Source organism: Primulina eburnea, chromosome 3 (genome assembly GCF_022965805.1).
Source record: "Primulina eburnea isolate SZY01 chromosome 3, ASM2296580v1, whole genome shotgun sequence".
NCBI lineage: Eukaryota > Viridiplantae > Streptophyta > Magnoliopsida > Lamiales > Gesneriaceae > Primulina > Primulina eburnea.
Genome location: NC_133103.1, coordinates 44,975,554 through 44,996,316, shown reverse-complemented (window position 1 = coordinate 44,996,316; position 20,763 = coordinate 44,975,554). Strand labels below are relative to the sequence as shown.

Genomic DNA, 20,763 nt, shown 5'->3' with positions numbered 1-20,763 from the left:
GTTACAATTAAGTAATGTGGGACATAAAATTTTTTCTTTTTTAAAATGCAAGTGCGGAAACGTAATGTACTCGATCTGATATAAATATCAATATAAAGGTACAAGTCTTGTACAAAATTTATTTATCTCAACTAAATTTCAGTCACTATATCAAGTACTGAAAATAAGTCTACTCTAAGTCCGAATCTTCACGCTAATTCTGAATCTCTCATCCTCTTCCTGATCCTGCCCCACATGTTGTCAGGTACACATACAAACAAGACAACAGCCGGAAACAACGGTGAGAATTACATCTCAGTATAAACAATGTAAACATGCATTCATATAAAAGCATATATAAAAGCATGGAACACATATCAATAGCCAGGGCCGTGCCTATTAAAAGGCAAATGAGTCTAATGACTCAGGCTCATATCTTTTTTGGGGCCCAAATTTTTTTTTAAAAAAATTATTATATATAATACTAGTTATTAGATAGCCCAAAACCAAGTATTTATTAAATGGAACTTGTTTAGCATGTTATCGATTTATTCCCCAATCTTCCCCAATATTCATCTGCAGACAAGTCTTAATCGACTCCAGTCGTTGCGTCGTCTCTAGGTTTGATTGAAAGACCCGTGAGGAGCTGTAAGTCTATTTTTTTGTATTTGCTTTGTTCGGGCTTCTAATTTTTTATTGCACTTTTTTACTTTCTTCGGGGCTTTATGTGGTATCTATAATCTACGCTTTTTGACTGAAATTTTGGTGATGTAATGCTTATCTGGCTTTCAAATGCTCATATTGCTTATAAAATTTTGTTGACTGTTCCGGTCACAGTAGCAAGTGCATAGCGAAGTTTCTCAAAGATAAAGCTCATCAAAACTTTTCTCCGATCAACCATGTCACGAGAAAGATTGAATGAATTGTCTATGTTATCGATTGAGAAAGAAATTACTGAACAACGTTTTTAGCTCTAAAACTGTTAGACGGGTTGTTTTTTAGTGATCATTTTAGACATGTTTGATATTTTTATTCCTTTACGCTGTGTTTGGTGATAGGATAGGACAAATGAAATGATTAATACCTAAATGATTAAAAATAGGATACACCAAGATTCGTGTGTTTTGTTCATATCCTTTCTTGTGTTTGGTGAGAAGTTGAAGGTTGTGATTAACAAATTACGTATATGCATAGTACCGAAAATACCCTTTGCGTTAAAAAAATAAATTACAATCTCCTACCTACTTCATCTACCACGCATTTCAACCTCAGTATGTGAAGAAAACCCTACCCGTGAACAGTGTACACCGAACGAAGATTTTCCGCCAACAACGTGTGGATCTTCGTTTTCCTCCAGTGAATCCGACATGTGAAGGACTGAAAATCGATGGAGCATGTTTTTACTTGGGCGACATGACGACAATATGTAAATGAGCAGCTACTACGTCGTACCTAAATCGCGAGACAACAATCTGCACTTAATGTGAGTAATTGTAAGAACATTTTACAAGTGTTTAGATTTAGGACCCTTTGTTGATTTCCGATAAGTTTATTTATATATATTTGCAGAATTTCTTTTCCCAGTACAAAAAAAAAGGGAATATTGGGTTTGCAAGTTCTATGGGTGGACGGGGTAAATGTTAGTCGCATTTGATGTCTCTGGTGGTCGGTGTTAGTCGATGTCATTGTTATGTTGTGTGTTGTAGATCCTAAATTCTTCAGAAATTCAAATGTTTTCGTAACGTTTGTTAAGTTTATGATTAAGTATTGCAAATGTGTTTTAGACAGCTACCTATAGCTAAGAACGTCACTTAGGAATTCATTGAATGACAGTTTAGCGTAGTTAAAATGGACGTGAAGACACCACCACATTGCGAGTGCGGCAATGGGTTAATGGTATTACGTGAAGCTGGGCCACATTCAACACGACCTGGCCACTATTACTTTATATGTCCTGCCGGTTTGAAACATCGGAACCGATTCTATTGGTACGATGAATATGGCAAAATATCTTCGATCAATGAAACATCATCCAAAATTGACATGGGTTCGAAATCGTCGCAACATCCAACTTCCCCCTTTGTAAAGCGTCGGCACACACAAGCATACAATGCATCATGTAGTTCACAGTCTTTTAATTTGAAGAATGCTGATACAGTTGACACGGAACAAGACGCTCAAACCAAGTCAGTTATGGCATCCACCACATCAACTCCACCAAATGATCCACTGGAGCAAACACCTCTATCTATCGACCAAGTTTGTTGTTGCTTTGGTTGCATTTGCTCCATATTGTGTTTACTGATGTTTGTCATGCTTGTTATTTTAATTTGTAAGTAAGAACAATGTTGTGTGTATGTTCGTTATGTTGTAATATTGTCTTGTAAAATTGTATCGACGTTGGTGCGTGATATATTATCCGTCGTTCACGCTTTTTTTTTAAAACTGTTTACGAGCAAATAGAAGTCTCGGTATTGTAATTACTGGCTTGTTGTAGTTGTTGTAAAACTTTGTTGGGTTGTAGTTTTGGCTGTTTGTGTTTAATATAATTTATTTTACTTATTAAGCTGCCTTGTTGTAATTATTGGGTTGTTGTAGTTGTTATAACGTTTGTTAAGCTGCCCATTTTTGTACATAGCTGCATAAGCGAATGTAAATTCATTTTGAACCCCATCTCCAGAAGATGCAGTGAATCAATGCGTACATGAGAGTAAGAACCCCATTCTCAGAATTAAATTGTTTATATTTTGCTCTGATATGCATTGTAATTTGACTTGAACAACTTCGTTTGATGTGGAATGTCAACAGGGAAGAGCAACAATAATGGCAAGGGATTAAGGTGCATCAAGATTTTTGAGTTCTGCTTCTTCCTTGGGATGCAAAGTTAAGTGAACATTCTATATTGTTGCATCAGAAGGGGAATAAGGTCATTATTGTTGAACATGTTTTACTTTTTTTGTTTTGGTTGTGGATATATGAACATGTACAGCCTCGTAAATCGTTCTCTGCACATCTGTCCATCATAATTCACAACAAATGGGTAGCTTGGTGGGATTGGCTGTTAGTTCATTTATTTGTAGTAAGTGTTATTTTCGGTCCTAGTCATATAATTACTAAATCTCAGTGCAATATATTGACTACAAATTCATGCCTAGGTGTAGTGGTTGACCTACAATGCCTACTATATCAAATCACTTATTAATTGTCTGTATCTTACAGGATCTGTTTATTAATGTTGGTAGATTTGGAAGCATTTATAACGTTTCCTTTTCTTATTTAAGGGCATCGTTGACTCTCAATTTCTTTGTCCAATATCTTTGATGTAACCGAAACCTTCTTCTGTCTCAGTTTAGAAGATGTCTGTGTCATTCCCTACTCACTCTCAAGATTCTGTGACCAGCAAGTATGTAGTACCAGTGATATCACTCATATCAGATGAAGAAGGCGATGGTCCTGTACAACCTCCAGAACCATCGAAGACCAAGGAAATCGTGGGTTTGTCTCCATCACGTTCGTTGAAGGAAATAGCTGCAACCGAGAAGCCTTTTGCCCCTGTGGCAAACATGTACTACAAAGACGTAATGAATCATTTAACAAGGAAGAAGCGTGGATGTGTTGCCGAGCCTGGTTCGATGAAGAAGCGTGCTGCAGAAATTAATTGTGTGCCGTTTGTTGTCATCGATACGTCAAGCGACTCTAGTGGGTAACCTAGTAACTTTATTCAGCAAGTTTTTTGGTCTTCGTACCACCTTTTTGGTTATTTTGCAGTGTGTTGTACTTGTCGATTTTGTCGACGGTTAGGTGGTGAAGACGACTTCCCTAGTCTGATAAGGCACTGTATTGGAATCATCAAATGTAGTTGTACATGTAAATATATTATTGTGTTTGACTAATGTTGAACCTCGTAAACTTTTCGATGTATATACCACATTTAGTACATACGAGATTCCAAACATGCATCGAAGCAGCATTTTTTTTCCACTTCTCGTCAGTGGTTATAATTCAGTTTCATGCCTCCTGCATTTGATATGAATGTAAATATATATGCATATCACAAAGATCCACACGTTGATATGAATGTAAATATATATGCATTTGATATGTATGTAAACGCATACCACATTTGGCTATACATTTTATATGCTTGCCCGACAATATGTACCGAGGTGAATATGGAGGGAAACAGAGGCTGTCTTTATTACATGAGTTATGCGTTCATATCACAAAGCTTGATTGCAAAGTAGTTCGAAATCTGTATATTAATTGCGTTAATGGTTGGATCAAAATGTAGCTTGTATCAAGAGTTGTTTACTGCTGGAAGATTATAATTTCCATTGTCGAAAAAATGGTAGTGTTGTGCAGCAATGCATACATCATTGTTCATGTTTTATAAGGTGCAGTGATGTGTGGTGTAAAAACTATTATTCATAAGCACAACCACTAATTGGGACATTCATTTGAGAAATGAAGGCACGAAGCTTTAGTAATAAGAACCAACAGTTGCACGACATAAATTCAGTCATGGAATATACGAATCAAATGCCAAAACGAATCTTACACCTTTGGTCTGCAAAAACAAACTTCATGAAAACAGCAAATTACAACATTTCACAACGATTTACAGAGACGAGTCTAATGCAGCAAAGTTAAGTTCAAATTTTCAGATACACACATATTAAACAGTTTGTGACACTATTCCCACCGAAACATCAAATGAATCCAAAAGTGCTGCATCACAAGGCATAACGTCAAGCTCCTCTTACCAACCGTCTCGCCAGGCTCAATCTGCCACCATGGCCCAAGCGCAAGAACAATGACAATTTCGCAGGGTTCTCCACCAATTCTTCGATAACCATTACTTTCTCGTCTTCGGTCAGCTCAGTAATTGTTTCCATAACCTTCAACACATTGTCTTGGGCATTGCGCATTTTCTCCTCATCTGCTTCTTTTTGGGTTGCTAATTGTTTGATAAGGTCATTCATTGTGTCTTTGGTGATGTTGGCGAAATTATTTATTGCTTCTACTATCGCATCGTCAGCAGCGTCTACATGTTTCCTTTTCTTTCCCTTGGAGTTCGCAGCAGATGTCGGTCGCGAAGACGGCGTGACAGATACAGAGATTGATTCATCACCTCCCTCGTTAACAGAAAAGAATGCTTCGAGGTTCGTACCTGCGTCGTTAGGCAATTCAGGTGTCATGGTAAGAATCTCTTGGACAGCAGCAGTGAAATGTTCAGCTTTATCTCCAGTTGCCCGATCATTACCAAAGATTTCACACCAATCATGGTAATAGGTCCATCTTTTGTGTCTCATTGACCGTGCGTTGTGGTCTGCCTACGAGTATAACATCACATAATACCGCGCATCATTAATTTACTTCAACAAAAAAAAGTAAACAGTTGTCAAGCAAAATCGTACCTTTATTACTGCCTCCCATATGTCGTTTGAAGCTTCAACGGTTTTCTCTGTGTCGTTCCACCCTACTCCACTTTTACTTAGTAACGTCACCAAAGATCCGTACAATTTCTTCCACACATGAACTTTAGAGTTAATATGTGGATTCCCACGTATATTTGTGTCGGGGAATGCAACTTTCATTCGATTTTCAAGGAAAGCTAAGTAGCCTGGCCTGAATCCATTGCCGCTTTTCCAACCTTGTACAGACGCCTCTTTCAGTGCTTGTATTAGAAACTCTTCTTCACGTTCACTCCAACTACGTCTTGTCTTATCAGGTTTTTTAGCTTTTTCAACAAAACTCTCGGAAGTTGCAAAACTATCCATAATTGGGATGTGGCCAATGGCGTTGTCCTGTTCCTGTTCATAATACAGCACACTGGTTAGCCATGTCAAGATATTTCAATTGCTTAACATCAGATTGTGTAGTTAACAAGAAACACATATATGGGTGGCGTAAATTCAAACAACATGACATAAAATGCAATCAAGTTATGTGATAAACTTAAATAACATCAACTGTCACAAGTACATGAACACCGAAGTTGCAACGCAAGAATTACAAGAAACATAATGATTTAGTTTAGATTCATCCACATAGACATAGCAAGGTTCTCCCTCCAAGTATCCCAATCATCAGACGCTTCCAAGGTAGTGATTAGATCATCTTGCATCTCGTTGTCCGGACTTAGTACATCATCGACCATTGCCTCAATTGGATCGTCGGCCATCTCAGACCTGATAAAGTTATGCAGCAACATACACGCCATTATGATTCTGTTTTGTGTTTTTAGTGGATAGAACGAAGGACTTCGAAGTATGGCCCATCTCTTTTTCAATAAACCAAATGCTCTTTCGATTATGTTTCGTGCTTGAGAGTGTCTCCAGTTAAATAACTCCTTGTAATTCTGTGGCCCAGTTGCACGGTTTCCCCAAGCATCTCTATGATAGCGTACTCGCCTGTAAGGAGTCAAGAAACCATCTACATTGCCATATCCATTGTCGCATAGGTAATAACAACCTGAAAAGAATCAATTACTTATTACGTCATTAACCTAATGTACGCACGAAAAACTTGAGGAAAGAAGCACTAATCATTTGTTGTGAATGCTTTACAAACCAAGTGTCAGCAGTTCAGATTTAATACAAAAACAAGGATATCAAAACCTCTGGGAATTCTCAGTGTGTCGTCACGAGTCACTGCATCTTTAAGAACCCTGGCATCTGCTGCAGATCCCTCCCACCCCGTAAGTGCATATATGAACTTCATGTCCCGGTCGCAAACACCAAGAACGTTGACTGCGATAGTACCTTTCCTTGTTCTATATCGTGCCTTCTCCGTGCTAGGTACATGTACACTTACATACGTTCCGTCTAATGCACCAAGACATCCCTGTTGAAATTAAAAATTAATAAATTATAAGCAATGTATGTATGCAACAAATCGAGAATGAGTATGTAAATGTTTATTACGTAAATGTTGTTGACAATGCTTTCAACTTACCTTGAACCATTTCCATGTTTCGTTGGTGCAAGAATCATCGACAGGAGATGGTTTAACCAGTAGTAAAGGATGTAACATGAGAACTGATTGGAGGACTTGATGGAAATGGTTGCTGATTGTATGTCCACTACGTACATAGTCATGTCCCACAACTCTATTCTTCTTGTGATGAGCCAATACAGACAGAAACATGCTCACTTTCTCTTCGGTACAGACATATCTAGACTCCACTAGTCCTCCAACATGAGTTAGCAAGTAACACAAACGTGCAAATGCATTTCTATTCATTCGCAGGTTCACCACACATTGACCGTCTCCTATGTCAATAATCCTGTGCAAATGGTTCATTTGCACGTGTATTCTTTGTGTCATGCTGTAGGCCATTGTTCTTGTACGCTTCTTGCAACGTTGTTTTGCACGCAACTTAAGTGCATGTCTCACCAGTAACATAACCAACAATGATCGACACATGATTTGGTGCAGCAACACAGAAATAGTAAGGTGTGTGCGCATAGTTGGCATTGAAGAAACTTCAAAGAAGATTAAAATTTAGAATGGGGTCAACAATGACATTTGCGAGATACCAATGAATTAAAAATAATGAAAATCAAGATAGTAATGATAACTCTTTTGTTTACCATTCATTGGTTACTAATGCGGTTTCACAGTCAACTAATGTGTATATTTAAGTAAAAAATGTTGTATGTAATGACTACAAAATAATGTACCAATATTAAACACAATTCGAAGACTTTTGCAATTACACATAGGCTGAACTAACTAATTCACAGATTTGTACGTTGACTTGGGCGTCAATTGTGAGGTGGTTATGTAATTGACATATAGGAAAAAATCGGCAGAAGACTAGATTTACTGAACAAAAAAAAAAGGTTTGGTGAAAACAAAAACAATACAAACGGCGAGGAATCAAATATTTAACTGAACGACGGAAACCCAGATAAATAGAACGAACATCATATTTCACGATGCAGCAGAAGTGAAGAAATGTCACTTACGAAAACTGTGATTGCCTCCACAAACCACGGAATCTATCCAGGTGACAGCAGCTCACTTCACCCTACCAGAAATTAATTTGGAGAACGGTTTACGAACACGTACCGATTAAAAAAATTCGGACGACGACTGTTTACCTGATTTCTGTAGATGTCGTCGCACAGAAGGAAAACCTACGCCATTGCCTCTCTTCGTACGTTGTTGTCGAGGTGGATGAAGATTTTTTGTTGGGTTGTTGAGGGTAATTTAGGGAAATGATGCCTTGATAGCTAGAAGGATTATTAATATTGGGCTCATTGGTGGGTTTATTTTAAACTACTTAGTACAGCCTAGTCCAATGGAGCACACATTAGCTGGGTTTATTAAAAAATACACCAAACAATGGACTAAGAGGGAAAAGTGTCCACAATCCTAATGAATCCTAGGTACCAAACGTAGTGTTAGTTTTTTATATTGTCTTTGACGTATTGATTTAATTTGAAAAATTGCTATGGAACTAAAAACAATATGAACACACATTATTATTCGGAGATCTCTTTTTAAAAGTTAGACTCAGGCCCAAATATTGTTAAGATCGGCCCTGTCAATAGCATGTATCAAATCTGAAAGACATGTATCGATATCAAGTAATAAATAAAACTCTGGACTCATCACTTCATACTCGACTAATTTCTAATCTAGGGATCCCGGTTGAATAAGAATGCAACGTTCTCTTACATACTTTCTCCAGCCAGATGGTGGTACGTTCTTATTCCCAGACTAGGCATATCCGCCCAAGACTTTAACTCATGCTTTGCTATAAATCAATATAATAAGCATGTCAATATCAAACATTGCAACATATCAAGGCAATGGCAATTCAGTACGTGATTTTGGGAAACTCAAGTCAAATCAAACTCGAGTTATGCAATCCCGTATTAACATTGATTTATACCTTTCTTTCTGTCTATCTGACGCTGTCGAAGTCTCGGATTCAATGCCTGTCAATACTCAATCTGACAATGACAATATCGAGGAGTATAATATCAATACACAGCTCAAATCAATCCTGGATCTAATCAAAATTAAATTAAATTCTGTTTCAACGTCATAACTGCATAATATCAATATACCCAACAATACCATATCAATCAGATAGCAATCCCAACATCTCATAATCGATGACAATAAAAATATGATATCAATCTCAGTCAAATCCATTCTGAAAATCATAATAATTGCATATGGTATTTGTTCTTCAATCCGGTTTCGATTATACGATGTCTAACATGTCAAGAACATCATATATGAATCATATCCGATTCTGGAAATACCATAATTTCAAATCATATCAAAACTTAGTAAAACTTATGTCCGTATGAAGCCTGCGTCGATAGAAACACGGTACTACACTCATATTCAAAATCTAACAGACGGATTCTACGAAGTCTTCGGTTCTAATACAAAAAGGAACTTGAAGCTTTCTCCAGATTCGTTTGTTTCCTTTCTGAATATTAGAAGCAAGGAGGACAATTTATATATATATATATATATATATATATATCTCTTTCATGAAATGGATAGGTGGCTCATCCTTGGTTTAAAACGTCTCGTGCATATGCGCGACCTCAACTCGCGCATATGCGCGAGACCTACTGGTCTCAGTACATATCTCGGCAGCTCGCGCATATGCACGCCCATCTTCCACGCATATGTGCGAGGTTCTCTTGAATTGGCATTGGCTTCTCGCACAGCTCACGCATATGCGCGCCCTCATTCCGCGCATATGCGCGAGGTCTTCTGCTCATTTCGCGCATGTGCGCGCATCATGTCGCGCATGTTCGCGAATGGTACTGTCCTCGCACATTAAATCTCACATGCAATCTCATTTCGTGTCTCGAAACGATCCTTCATAATCATATTAAATCATAAATCAATAATTACAGATTATCAGAATAAAAATCTCAGGCATTACATTTCTCTCCCCCTTCCCCAAGATACGATTTCGTCCTCGAAATCACAGGCAGTCAAATCATATCAGAAAGAAATGTATAATAGAAGCTAATCAGAAAACTCACATCAGTGAAATAACTCTGGGAATCGTCGTCTCATGTCTGATTCAGTCTCCCAGGTAGCTTCTTCAATGCCATGACGACTCCACTGAACTTTTACAAGCGGAATTGTCTTTGTTCTGAGCTGCTTTTCCTTCCGATCGAGGATCTGAATCGGCTTTTCGAAATAGCTCAATGTCTCGTCAAGTTCGGCCTCGTCTGGCTGAATAATATGTGAAGCATCTGGCATATACTTCCGCAATAATGATACATGAAAGACATCATGTATCCCAGATAATGAAGGCAGTAAAGCGAGTCGATAGGCACGATTTCTTATCTTCTCGAGAATCTCATACGGCCCAATATATCATGGAGACAGTTTTTCTTTCTTGCCAAATCTGACAAAGCCTCTGAAAGGTGAAATCTTCAAGAATACTCTGTCTCCGGCCTCAAATACCAACGGTCTACGCCGGACATTGGCATATTTGGCATGTCTGTCTTGAGCTGCCTTCATTCTCTTCTGAATCAGCTTCACTTTCTCTGTCATATCTCTGATCATATCATGTCCAATCTCAGGTACCTCAGAGATATCATCCCAATACAGAGGGGATCTGCACTTCTTATCGTACAACGCCTCAAAAAGAGCCATCTCAATACTCGTCTGATAGCTGTTGTTGTACTAAAATTCACAAAATGACAAAGATTCTTGCCAACTAGCGCTAAAATCAAGCACTATAGCTCTAAGCATATCCTCCAGTGTCTGGTTAGTCCGCTCTGACTGTCCGTCGGGCTGAGAATGATATGCGGTACTCAGATGTAACTTCGTATCTAGAGCCTGGTGCAAACTCTGCCAGAAGTGCGAAGTAAACCAAGGATCACGGTCTGACACAATCGACTTCGGCACTCCGTGCAATCTGACCACTTCTCTGACATAGATCTCTGTCATCTGGTCATGTCTGTACGTCATCTTGTACGGAATAAAACATGCAGATTTGGTCAGTCTGTCAATCACAATCCAAATCGCATCGCAACCTCGGGAGGATCTCGGTAGCTTCGTCACAAAGTCCATGGAAATGTGATCCCATTTCCATTCAAGAATAGATAAGCTCTGTAATAAACCTCCTGGTTTCTTTCGTTCGGCCTTCACCTGTTGGAAATTTAGACACTTGGCTACAAATTCTGCAATATCAGCTTTCATCTGTTTCCACCAAAACTGTTTTTTCAAATCATTATACATTTTTCTGCCACCAGGATGAATACTGAATCGACTGCTGTGCGCTTTTGACAATATCTGTCGTTTTAAATCTGCAACATCTGGCACAACAAGACGATTATTCACATATAGTACACCGTCACGTACCTGATACTCAGATCGATGCCCTGCTCTGACCATCGATATTGAATTCTTAACATTCTGATAAACTTTCTGAGCTGCTTTAATTCTTAAAATCAGCTCTGGTTCAACTTGAACATCATATAATTTCATCGGTCTATGATCTGTCTCAAATACCAATCCAGACAAACAACAATCTTCTATCATATTTGAAACACCCATAGTCGATAAGGACAAAGAACATACCTTTCGACTCAGTGCATCTGCTGCTGCATTCGAATTCCCCGGATAGTATTTGATCTCACAATCAAAATCTTTCAGTAAATCAAGCCATCTTCGTTGTCTCATATTCAATTAAGATTGTGAAAACAGATATTTCAAGTTTTTATGATCAGAATAAATCTCAAACTTCTCACCGTAAAGGTAGTGTCGCCATATCTTCAATGCAAAGACGATGGCTGCCAATTCAAGATCATGAATTGGGTAGCGAGTCTCGTGTGACTTCAACTGTCTCGAAGCATAGGCAATGACATGACCTCGCTGCATCAAAACACAACCCAATCCTCTGTGAGAAGCATCACAATAGACAACAAAGTCACCAGTACCTGATGGGATATTCAGTATCAGAGCACTAGTCAATCTCTTCTTCAACTCAAGAAAACTGGTCTCACACTCCTCTGACCAAATAAATGGTGCATTCTTCTGAGTCAACTGCGTGATAAGTTTAGCAATGCTCGATAAATCTTTAATAAATCGACGGTAATATCCTGCCAAACCCATAAAAATGCGAATCTCTGACACTGATATCGGTCTCGGCCAAGAAATCACGGCTTCAACCTTGCTGGGATCAACTTCCGGATATGATGTGACCCAGAAATACCACATGTCTCAGCCAAAATTCACATTTGGACAGTTTTGCATATAATTTCTCAGCCCTCAAAATTCGCAACACAGTTCTCAAATGCTCAGCATGATCAATTATATTATTCGAATAAATCAAAATATCATCTGTGGGGCCCTTAGCCCCTAATCGTTATTACAACACAATTTGATTAGGGCTAAGTAATCACAGCAGAAAACGAGTTTAAAATTTCTTTACAATGAGCCCAAAATATCTCTTCTGATATTTAAATACTAAAAATAGTATCTAAATTCAAATCATAAAACACGCCCACACATAATCAAAACCAATCACATACAAACAACTCATATCCTCGGGACATGTCCCGGTATATAGATACATATACATATATACTGGGAACAAGATATAAACATAAAATCCTCAGCCAAAGCTGTGGCTCCCTCCAGAAGTACCATCTCCGGTCTCCTGATAACCTGGAGTACCTGCCATTGTCCACACACAAAGACAACAACAGTCTACCTTGGGGGTGAGCAAAGCTCCGTATGGAACAACCAATCATATATACTACAGATATCTAAACAATGATATATGGTATGCAATGCATGTATGTCGTGGAGATATCAGGTCAAATGCCCATCCACTGAGCACATGTCAGAATCAATCGAATCGCTATCAAATCAAATCAATGCTCGAGCTGGCACACCGGCCGATATGGGAATACACGTATGATAGCGTCGGCAAAGCGCCACAAATCCCACATCTCATATCCAATCATATGGGGCCACAATTGTCTATGCTTTACGGGTCATATAATACCGGCATAGCGATTGTGTTCACAAACCCCGGAATCCAATCCAATCATATCAGGGTATCCAAGGATCATAGCTCAACGTGCATGTCATGTATCGATGTATGCATCAAACAATGTGTGTTAACAAAACATTTATTTTATACATCGATACTCAAATCTCAATGTCATGTATGCCACATCAAATCATCAAATAGGCACATAGACACGTATTCCAATCCAATCATATCCAATCATATATCATATAATACAGATACCTGTCGTATGTTACCCGGTCGCAACATACCTCAATTCTTCGTTTCCAATTGATGTAGCCTGAAGATATTGATATTACACTTTATCTACATCAATAACATACTCATTCCAATCAATAACATACTCCAAAATCATTAATATGAGTTTCAAATATCATTTGAAACTTCAAAAATTCATATTAAATCATAATCATATCATAATTCAATTTCGACTTCAAAACTTAGTTTTTTGTCAGTTATTCTACCGCATATATAACCGACAAATAATTCTTCAATCTCAATCAACGATTAAAATTCCCTAATTATAATAAATTGGGAATAATTCAAAATAACATCACTATAATCATCTCTTCTTTGTTAAAATCATACACTATTCAAAAATCTTCGGTTTCTGTATGATTTAACAATTTATCGGATTTATTCCAAAAATCGATGAATTTCAAACATCACCAAAAATATGAAATTTATACCTCAAATCGAAGATCTCGTGTCAACGATCCTAAATCTGAAATCGATTCGTCGATTGGATAAACCGATAAGTCGCACGATCGAAAAGAAAAATCGAGGACTTTATTTCTTCTCCTCCCTACTCTCGGCCGTCTCTCTATATAATAAGAGTGCGGTGGAATTGAATTTCAATTCAATCCACCGCCTCAATCTTTCATTTTTCTTTTATTTATTTATTTTTTTTATTTCTTTTAATATTATATTATATTATATTATTATATTAATAATAATATAATATAATTAGATTCTTTAACATTAAATGTTAAAACTCATGGTTATAATTATACTCCTGGAACAGAAGTAATATGTATATGTTATCGTATTTATTATAAACCATTATTTACACTAAATCCTATGTGTAAAAGAATAGATAAAAAATTAAATGAAACTATTCTTATAGAAACTAATTTTAATAGATCTAATATTACAACTCGTAGATCTATAAAATGGGAAGAAATAGAATTTCCAGAAAATTGGATAATTGAACAAGCTGTTCCTAGAAATCCTATAATAAATAGAGATTTAGAACAAGTTATACAAACTAATGAAGGATCTGTTCAAATACAGTTTAATAATGAACAAAGAAGATTATTACCCTCTTCTGTTTATGCTAGATCAAGATCTAGTCATTCTTTTATTTCTCCTCTAGATTATATGGTAGATATACCACAAACTTCTAGAGCATCTACTTCTCAAGTTAGAGAAGAATTAGAATCTACTAATACAGTAGATGATTTAATCATAAATCAAAACAATATTGTGCATAAAAGTAACTTTCAAAAAGTTAGAGAAACTGATACAGTTTCAGAAATGAATTTTAGTATTTAATGGATAGTAAATCTAAAATTGATTTTACTAAAGGATCTTCTGCTAGAGCTAAGATCAATGCAGAATTTTATTTACCCAAATGGGAATCTTTCAGAAATTGGTACTTTAAAAGTTTTTCTGAAGAAGAGTTTGAATATATTGTTTCAACATTTTACAAATATTGTGAAAACCAGAATAAATTAATACATTTTGTTCCTTGGTTTTTTAAAACATTTATTATAGATTATATTTCTATTCTTGAAAGAAATTATAAACTTTCTTCAGGACAGATTCAAAAATCTGTTTATCCTCCTCAACAATCTTTTATTATAGAAAAGAATAATAAAATTTTAAATTTTACTGCTTTTTCAAAATTATTTGAGAATGATATGTTACAAATTACTGTTAAACATATTAATCAGATAATTGAAAAACAAAATTATACAAATTTATATCTCACGATTATAGGAGAAGAAATAAATTCTCTTAAAGATCGTATTGATAAAATTATTTTAGCTATTAATAAAATTAAACCAGATGTTCATATAGAAGAACCAGAAAATAATATTGTTTCTGTTGCTACTTCATCTATTCAATCCCCTCCTGATATAAAGGATTTTAAATTTAAATCTTCTGTTTCTGATATAGAAAAATTATTAGAAGAAAAATTTAGAAATCTTAATTTAAATACTCTTAATGAAGAGTTTGAAGAATTAGATAAGATTAATAATCATTCTGATAATGAAATTAATAAAATCAAATGGGCTGATAGACCTACTACATCCAAATATTACTATAATAAACCTACTCCCATGGATGTTCTCATTGAAGAAAATGAATATATTTATTCTAATAGCTATAATGGGAAAAATATTTATGAATGGAATATTGATGGTTATAGTGATAGACAAATTTATAATACTGCTCACAGAATGCTAATGTATAGTACTGTGTGTAAATCATCAGGTAATACTGATAAGAATATTGCTAAAATGATAACAGCAGGATTTACTGGCCAACTTAAAGGTTGGTGGGATAATTATTTACATTATTCTCAAAAAGATGAAATCTTTAATTCCATAAAAATGGAAAATAATATTCAATCAGAAAATGTAGTATATACATTAATACTAACTATGATTGAACATTTCACAGGAAAATTCACTGATAATAGTGAACAAATTAGAACTTTATTAAGTAATCTAAAATGTAAAACACTTACTGATTTTAGATGGTATAAAGATACTTTCTTATCTCGTATTTATGAGATTCCAGACTGTAATAATAGTCTTTGGAAAGCTAAATTCATAGATGGCTTACCTTTCTTATTTGCTGAAAGGGTTAGAAAAGTATTAAGAAAAGATGATATAAATATCTCTTATGATAGTTATACTTATGGTAATTTAATTAACACTTGTATTCAAGAGGGTTTAGCTCTCTGTAATGAATTAAAATTAAATAATCAAATTAAAAGACAGAATTTACTAGAGAAAAAACAGTTAGGTAAATTTTGTGATCAATTTGGTATGGACTTACCTAATAAAGGTAAGAAGAAAATTAAAGATAAGGATGATAAGATTTATAAGAAAAGACATTTGTCTGAAAGACAAAAAGAAAGAAAAAAGAAAAGAAAAGAAATTCGTGAATCAGCTAAAGCTGATAGGAAAAAAGACAAATACAAAAATAAATTAATAATTTGTAGAAAATGTAAAAAGCCAGGACATTATGCTAATCAATGTTGGGCTAAAAACAAAATTAATAATTTAGATATAGATGATAATCTAAAAGAAACATTATTTAAAATAATAATGGATTCAAATAATAATTCTGATAGTGAAACTGAGAATTCTTCAGAATCCTATAATTCAGAAGAAATTCTGGATAATGAATCAGATATTTCTGATTTAGAAGAATGCAATAATTGTATACAAGGAAAATCTTGTATAAATCCTATAGAGGATAATAATAATAAAAATGATGAGTTTTATAAACTTATGTCTCAATTTCAAGATTTAAATATTAATGTTTTAACTAACAATAATATTTTAGAATTCCTTAAAATGATTAAGGACCCAATATTAAAATCTACAATTATTGATCAAATAGAAAATACTGCTTCAACAAGCAATAATGATAATAACATTCTTGTTAAACAAGAACAAGCTTATTCTATGAAAGAAGTTAAAAATCTTTTACAGAAAAAATATAGTCAACAAAATCCAGTTACTATACAGGATTTAGTTAAAGAGATTGATAATCTTAAACAACAAATAAAATTTTTACATGATAATAATAATAGTTTAAATTATCGTATTTCAGTCATTGAAAATCATAATAATTCAATTTCTGAAAGCTTTGAAAATATTCAAGATATTTCCTTTCCTGATAATAATCAGAAACATTTATCTGTTTTGAGTATGATTATATCTCAAAAATGGTATACTAATATTACTTTATTAATTGATAATTCTTATAAAAAGAATTTCATTGCTATGATAGATAGTGGTGCAGATTTAAATATAATACAAGAAGGATTAATTCCTACAAAATATTTTCATAAAACTACTCATTCTCTCTCTCATGCAGGAGGAGAACCTTTAGAAATAAATTATAAATTACCTAAAGCTTATATTTGCAAAGATAAAAACTGTATTCAAACCAATTTTTTATTAGCTAAAGACATTTCTAGCCAACTAATACTTGGTCTTCCTTTTATTTATCAAATTTATCCTTTAACCTATGTTGATGAAACAGGTATAATAGGAACTTATCAAGGTAATCCTATTTCTTTTCAGTTTATAACTAAACCTGTTCATAGAATTTTAAATGAATTACAAGAACAGATTGAAAGAAAAACCTTTCAAATAAATTCTTTAAAAGAAGAAATAAAATTTCTTACAATTGATGAAAAATTACAGAATCCTAAATTACAGGAAAAAATAAAAACTATTTATAATAAATTTTCATTAGAAATATGTAATGATTTACCAAATGCTTTTTGGAATCGTAAGAAGCATATTATCTCTCTTCCATATGAAGAGAATTTTGATGAAAAAAATATTCCAACCAAGGCTCGTCCTTGTCAAATGAATTCTGAATATTTAGAATTATGTAAGAATGAAATTCATTCTTTGTTAGATAAAGGTTTAATAAAACCTTCTCAATCTCTTTGGTCTTGTACTGCTTTTTATGTTAATAAACATTCAGAGCAGGAAAGAGGAGTTCCTAGATTGGTTATAAATTATAAACCTTTAAATAAGGTTTTAAAATGAATTAGGCATCCTATTCCTAATAAAAAAGATTTATTAGATAGATTAGTTCATGCAATTATATTCTCAAAATTTGATTTAAAATCAGGATTTTGGCAGATTCAAGTAAAAGAATCTGATAGATATAAAACTGCTTTTAATGTTCCTATAGGACATTATGAATGGACAGTAATGTCATTTGGCCTTAAAAATGCCCCTTCAGAATTTCAACAAATTATGAACGATATTTTTTATAATTATAGCAATTTTATAATTGTTTATATAGATGATATTTTAGTGTTTTCTAATGACATTGAAACACATTTTAAACATTTAGAAATGTTTAAAAATATTGTTATTCAAAATGGATTGGTTATTTCAAAATCTAAAATGATTTTATTCCAAACTAATATTCGTTTTCTTGGTCATATGATTGAAAAAGGGAAAATAATTCCTATCCAAAGAAGTATTGAATTTGGTTCAAAATTTCCTGATATTATTACTGATAAAACTCAGTTGCAAAGATTTTTAGGAAGTTTAAATTATATTTCTCCTTATATTCAAAATCTTACTAAAGATTCTGCTATCTTATATGATAGACTAAAGAAAAATCCTTTACCTTGGACAGATAAGCATACTAAAGCTGTTCAAATTATTAAAAATAAAGTTAAAAATCTTCCTTGTCTTATGCTGGCAAATCCTTTATGGGACAAAATTGTAGAAACTGATGCCTCAGATATAGGTTTTGGAGGAATTCTAAAACAAAAAGATCCTCAAACAAAACAAGACTATCTTATAAGATTTTATTCTGGGAAGTGGAATAATGCTCAGAAAAATTACTCCACAGTAGCAAAAGAAATCTTAGCTATTGTTAGATGTATTTTAAAATTTCAAGATGATTTATATAATCAAAAGTTTATTATAAAAACTGATTGCAAATCTGCGAAGTTTATGTTTAATAAAGATTTTAAACATGATGTGTCTAAGCAAATGTTTGCTAGATGGCAGGCTCATTTAGCTCCTTTTGATTTTGAGATCATTTATAAAAAAGGTGAAGATAATCATCTACCAGATTTCTTAACTCGAGAATATTTATCTTAAATGTTTTCATCTACAGATATGTACTCTCGAGGCAGAGGAGAGTCCTCTTATAGAGGGCGAGGTGGCAGGGGAAAACCCCCTAATATTATTGCTCAACATGGTAAACAGAGGCTAATAGCCCAGAATTTATCTAATTCGTCATCAGCCAGTAATACTGAGCAGAATGAGTTATACAATGAATTTCAAGAATTCTTGAAACAAAAGCAGAAAAATAATTCTGATTCTCAGTCTTCAGCATCATATGCTAATATCATCAAAGAAGATGATAATGATACAGCTCTTTATACAGAGTCAAAACATAAAGAATTAATTCTTCTTATAGAAGAAAAAGATATCCAATGGGAAAAAACTCCTTGGATTATTATGGAAAGATATTTTACCAATACATCATATGTATATGGAGCTTATAAGCAAAGAGGATACTATGAGATCTTCTCATATCTACAAAAAGTGTTGATATTACTTACTTTTTCAGTAATACTCAACAAAAAGGAAGTTATAACTTCTCTAAGTTTATTATCAAAAAGATTATATCTATTGAAGAATGGGGTATATCTCCATTGGTTGAAAAAGAGTTTTACTCAGAAAATCATAAAACCAGTTTTAAATTCAATTTCTGGGATTATATTGAAAGTTTTAATAAAACTTTATTATATGAAAATGAAAAAAGGAAACATACATGGTTTCTTAAGATTTGTGAAAATGTTTTCCATTATCCTATTCCAAATTGGTTTTTTATTTGGTGGAAAATATTTGGTCCATCAGCAAAGATTTTGCCAGAGGTTTTTATAAAACCATTCGATACTTGGTTGAATGTTGCACCAATTATTACAAAAAGTTTTTCTGAACATTGGATTGATGGAAAGACTTTATGTTTATTCTTCATGGAATTCGGTATTCCATGGATCTGGAAATGGCAGCCAGAATTTGGTTATACAGATGAAGGTATCCCTTGTCTATGGAGAACTAGCTCTACAAAATTTTGGGATAAAATGTTAAGAGAAGATCCAGTATCTGGAAAACTTCATGGTCATGACACCTTACTTCAAATGGAAGAAAAAATTTCTTCATATCAGAAAGATTTGTTGAATCAACAACAAAAAGAAAAAGATGCAATGAGTCCATTTAAAATTCTGACTCAAAAATATTCAGAGATCTATTCTGAGAAGATGGTAGAAATCTACATTGATGAAATGAAAAAAGATCTTTATAAGAATATGGGATGCTCCGATTCAAAATCAGATCAATCAATGGCTTCAGATTCTAGTGATAATCAATTCATACATCTAATGAAGATGCATGATGCACAGGATCCAGATGAGGATATTCCTCAATTATCTCAAATTGAAGATATATTTGAAAGTTTGAAGAAATCTCTCAAAGATAATACCAAAGATGACTAGAATCGTTGAAAGTGGAATATCACTATTCAAGAGTTGGTGGAATAACACATCATTATGGCATATCATGACAAAAAGTGGGTGGCATATCACTATTTACTTTTTGAATTTTGTAACCATGTTACTTTTGCTTTAATAAAGCATTTACTATTTTTATTTTGAGATGGAATCCGGGGTTTGATGTCCGGCTCTTCTATCTATATATAGGCTATTTCTGTGTTCTTAGAAGGACACGGTCGAGTTTGCTCCCCTCTCTACTCTCTCTTGTACACAACCTTTCTGAAGTAAATCAATAAAAGTTTGAAGTTCTGCTTACAACTTTGTAAGTTTACTGTTTTTTTTTAATTTTTATTTTTGTTTTTAATTTAAATATTTCAGTGATTAGCCTGAATGACAGGCTAAAGTATTTGTGCTAAATTATTTTCCTTACTATGACATGATCTATATTTATTTGTAACTTGGA

The 20,763-nt window shown here is 34.1% G+C and overlaps 1 protein-coding gene across 2 annotated transcripts; it reads right to left on the bottom strand.

The window, feature by feature from the left end:
* Window positions 1-4,526: 4,526 nt before the first annotated feature.
* On the bottom strand, window positions 4,527-8,388 carry LOC140828501 (uncharacterized). 2 transcript variants are annotated; one of them, XM_073191441.1, is made up of 4 exons: window positions 8,088-8,388; window positions 7,953-8,014; window positions 5,397-5,792; window positions 4,527-5,312 (listed from the first exon to the last, which is right to left on the bottom strand). In XM_073191441.1, exons 3-4 carry the CDS (start codon window positions 5,757-5,759, stop codon window positions 4,728-4,730), a joined length of 948 nt encoding a protein of 315 aa, XP_073047542.1. In that variant the 5' UTR covers window positions 5,760-5,792; window positions 7,953-8,014; window positions 8,088-8,388; the 3' UTR covers window positions 4,527-4,727. The 2 variants fall into 2 exon arrangements, with proteins under 2 accessions (XP_073047542.1, XP_073047541.1); XM_073191440.1 differs by having other exon boundaries at window positions 7,953-8,388.
* Window positions 8,389-20,763: the final 12,375 nt, after the last annotated feature.

Excerpts from the sequence above, each read along its gene's own strand:
- LOC140828501 (XM_073191440.1), bottom strand. The coding sequence starts at position 5,759 with ATGGATAGTTTTGCAACTTCCGAGAGTTTTGTTGAAAAAGCTAAAAAA. Across the intron at positions 5,313-5,396 it reads TATGGGAGGCAGTAATAAAG|GCAGACCACAACGCACGGTC; the intron begins GTACGATTTTGC and ends TTATACTCGTAG.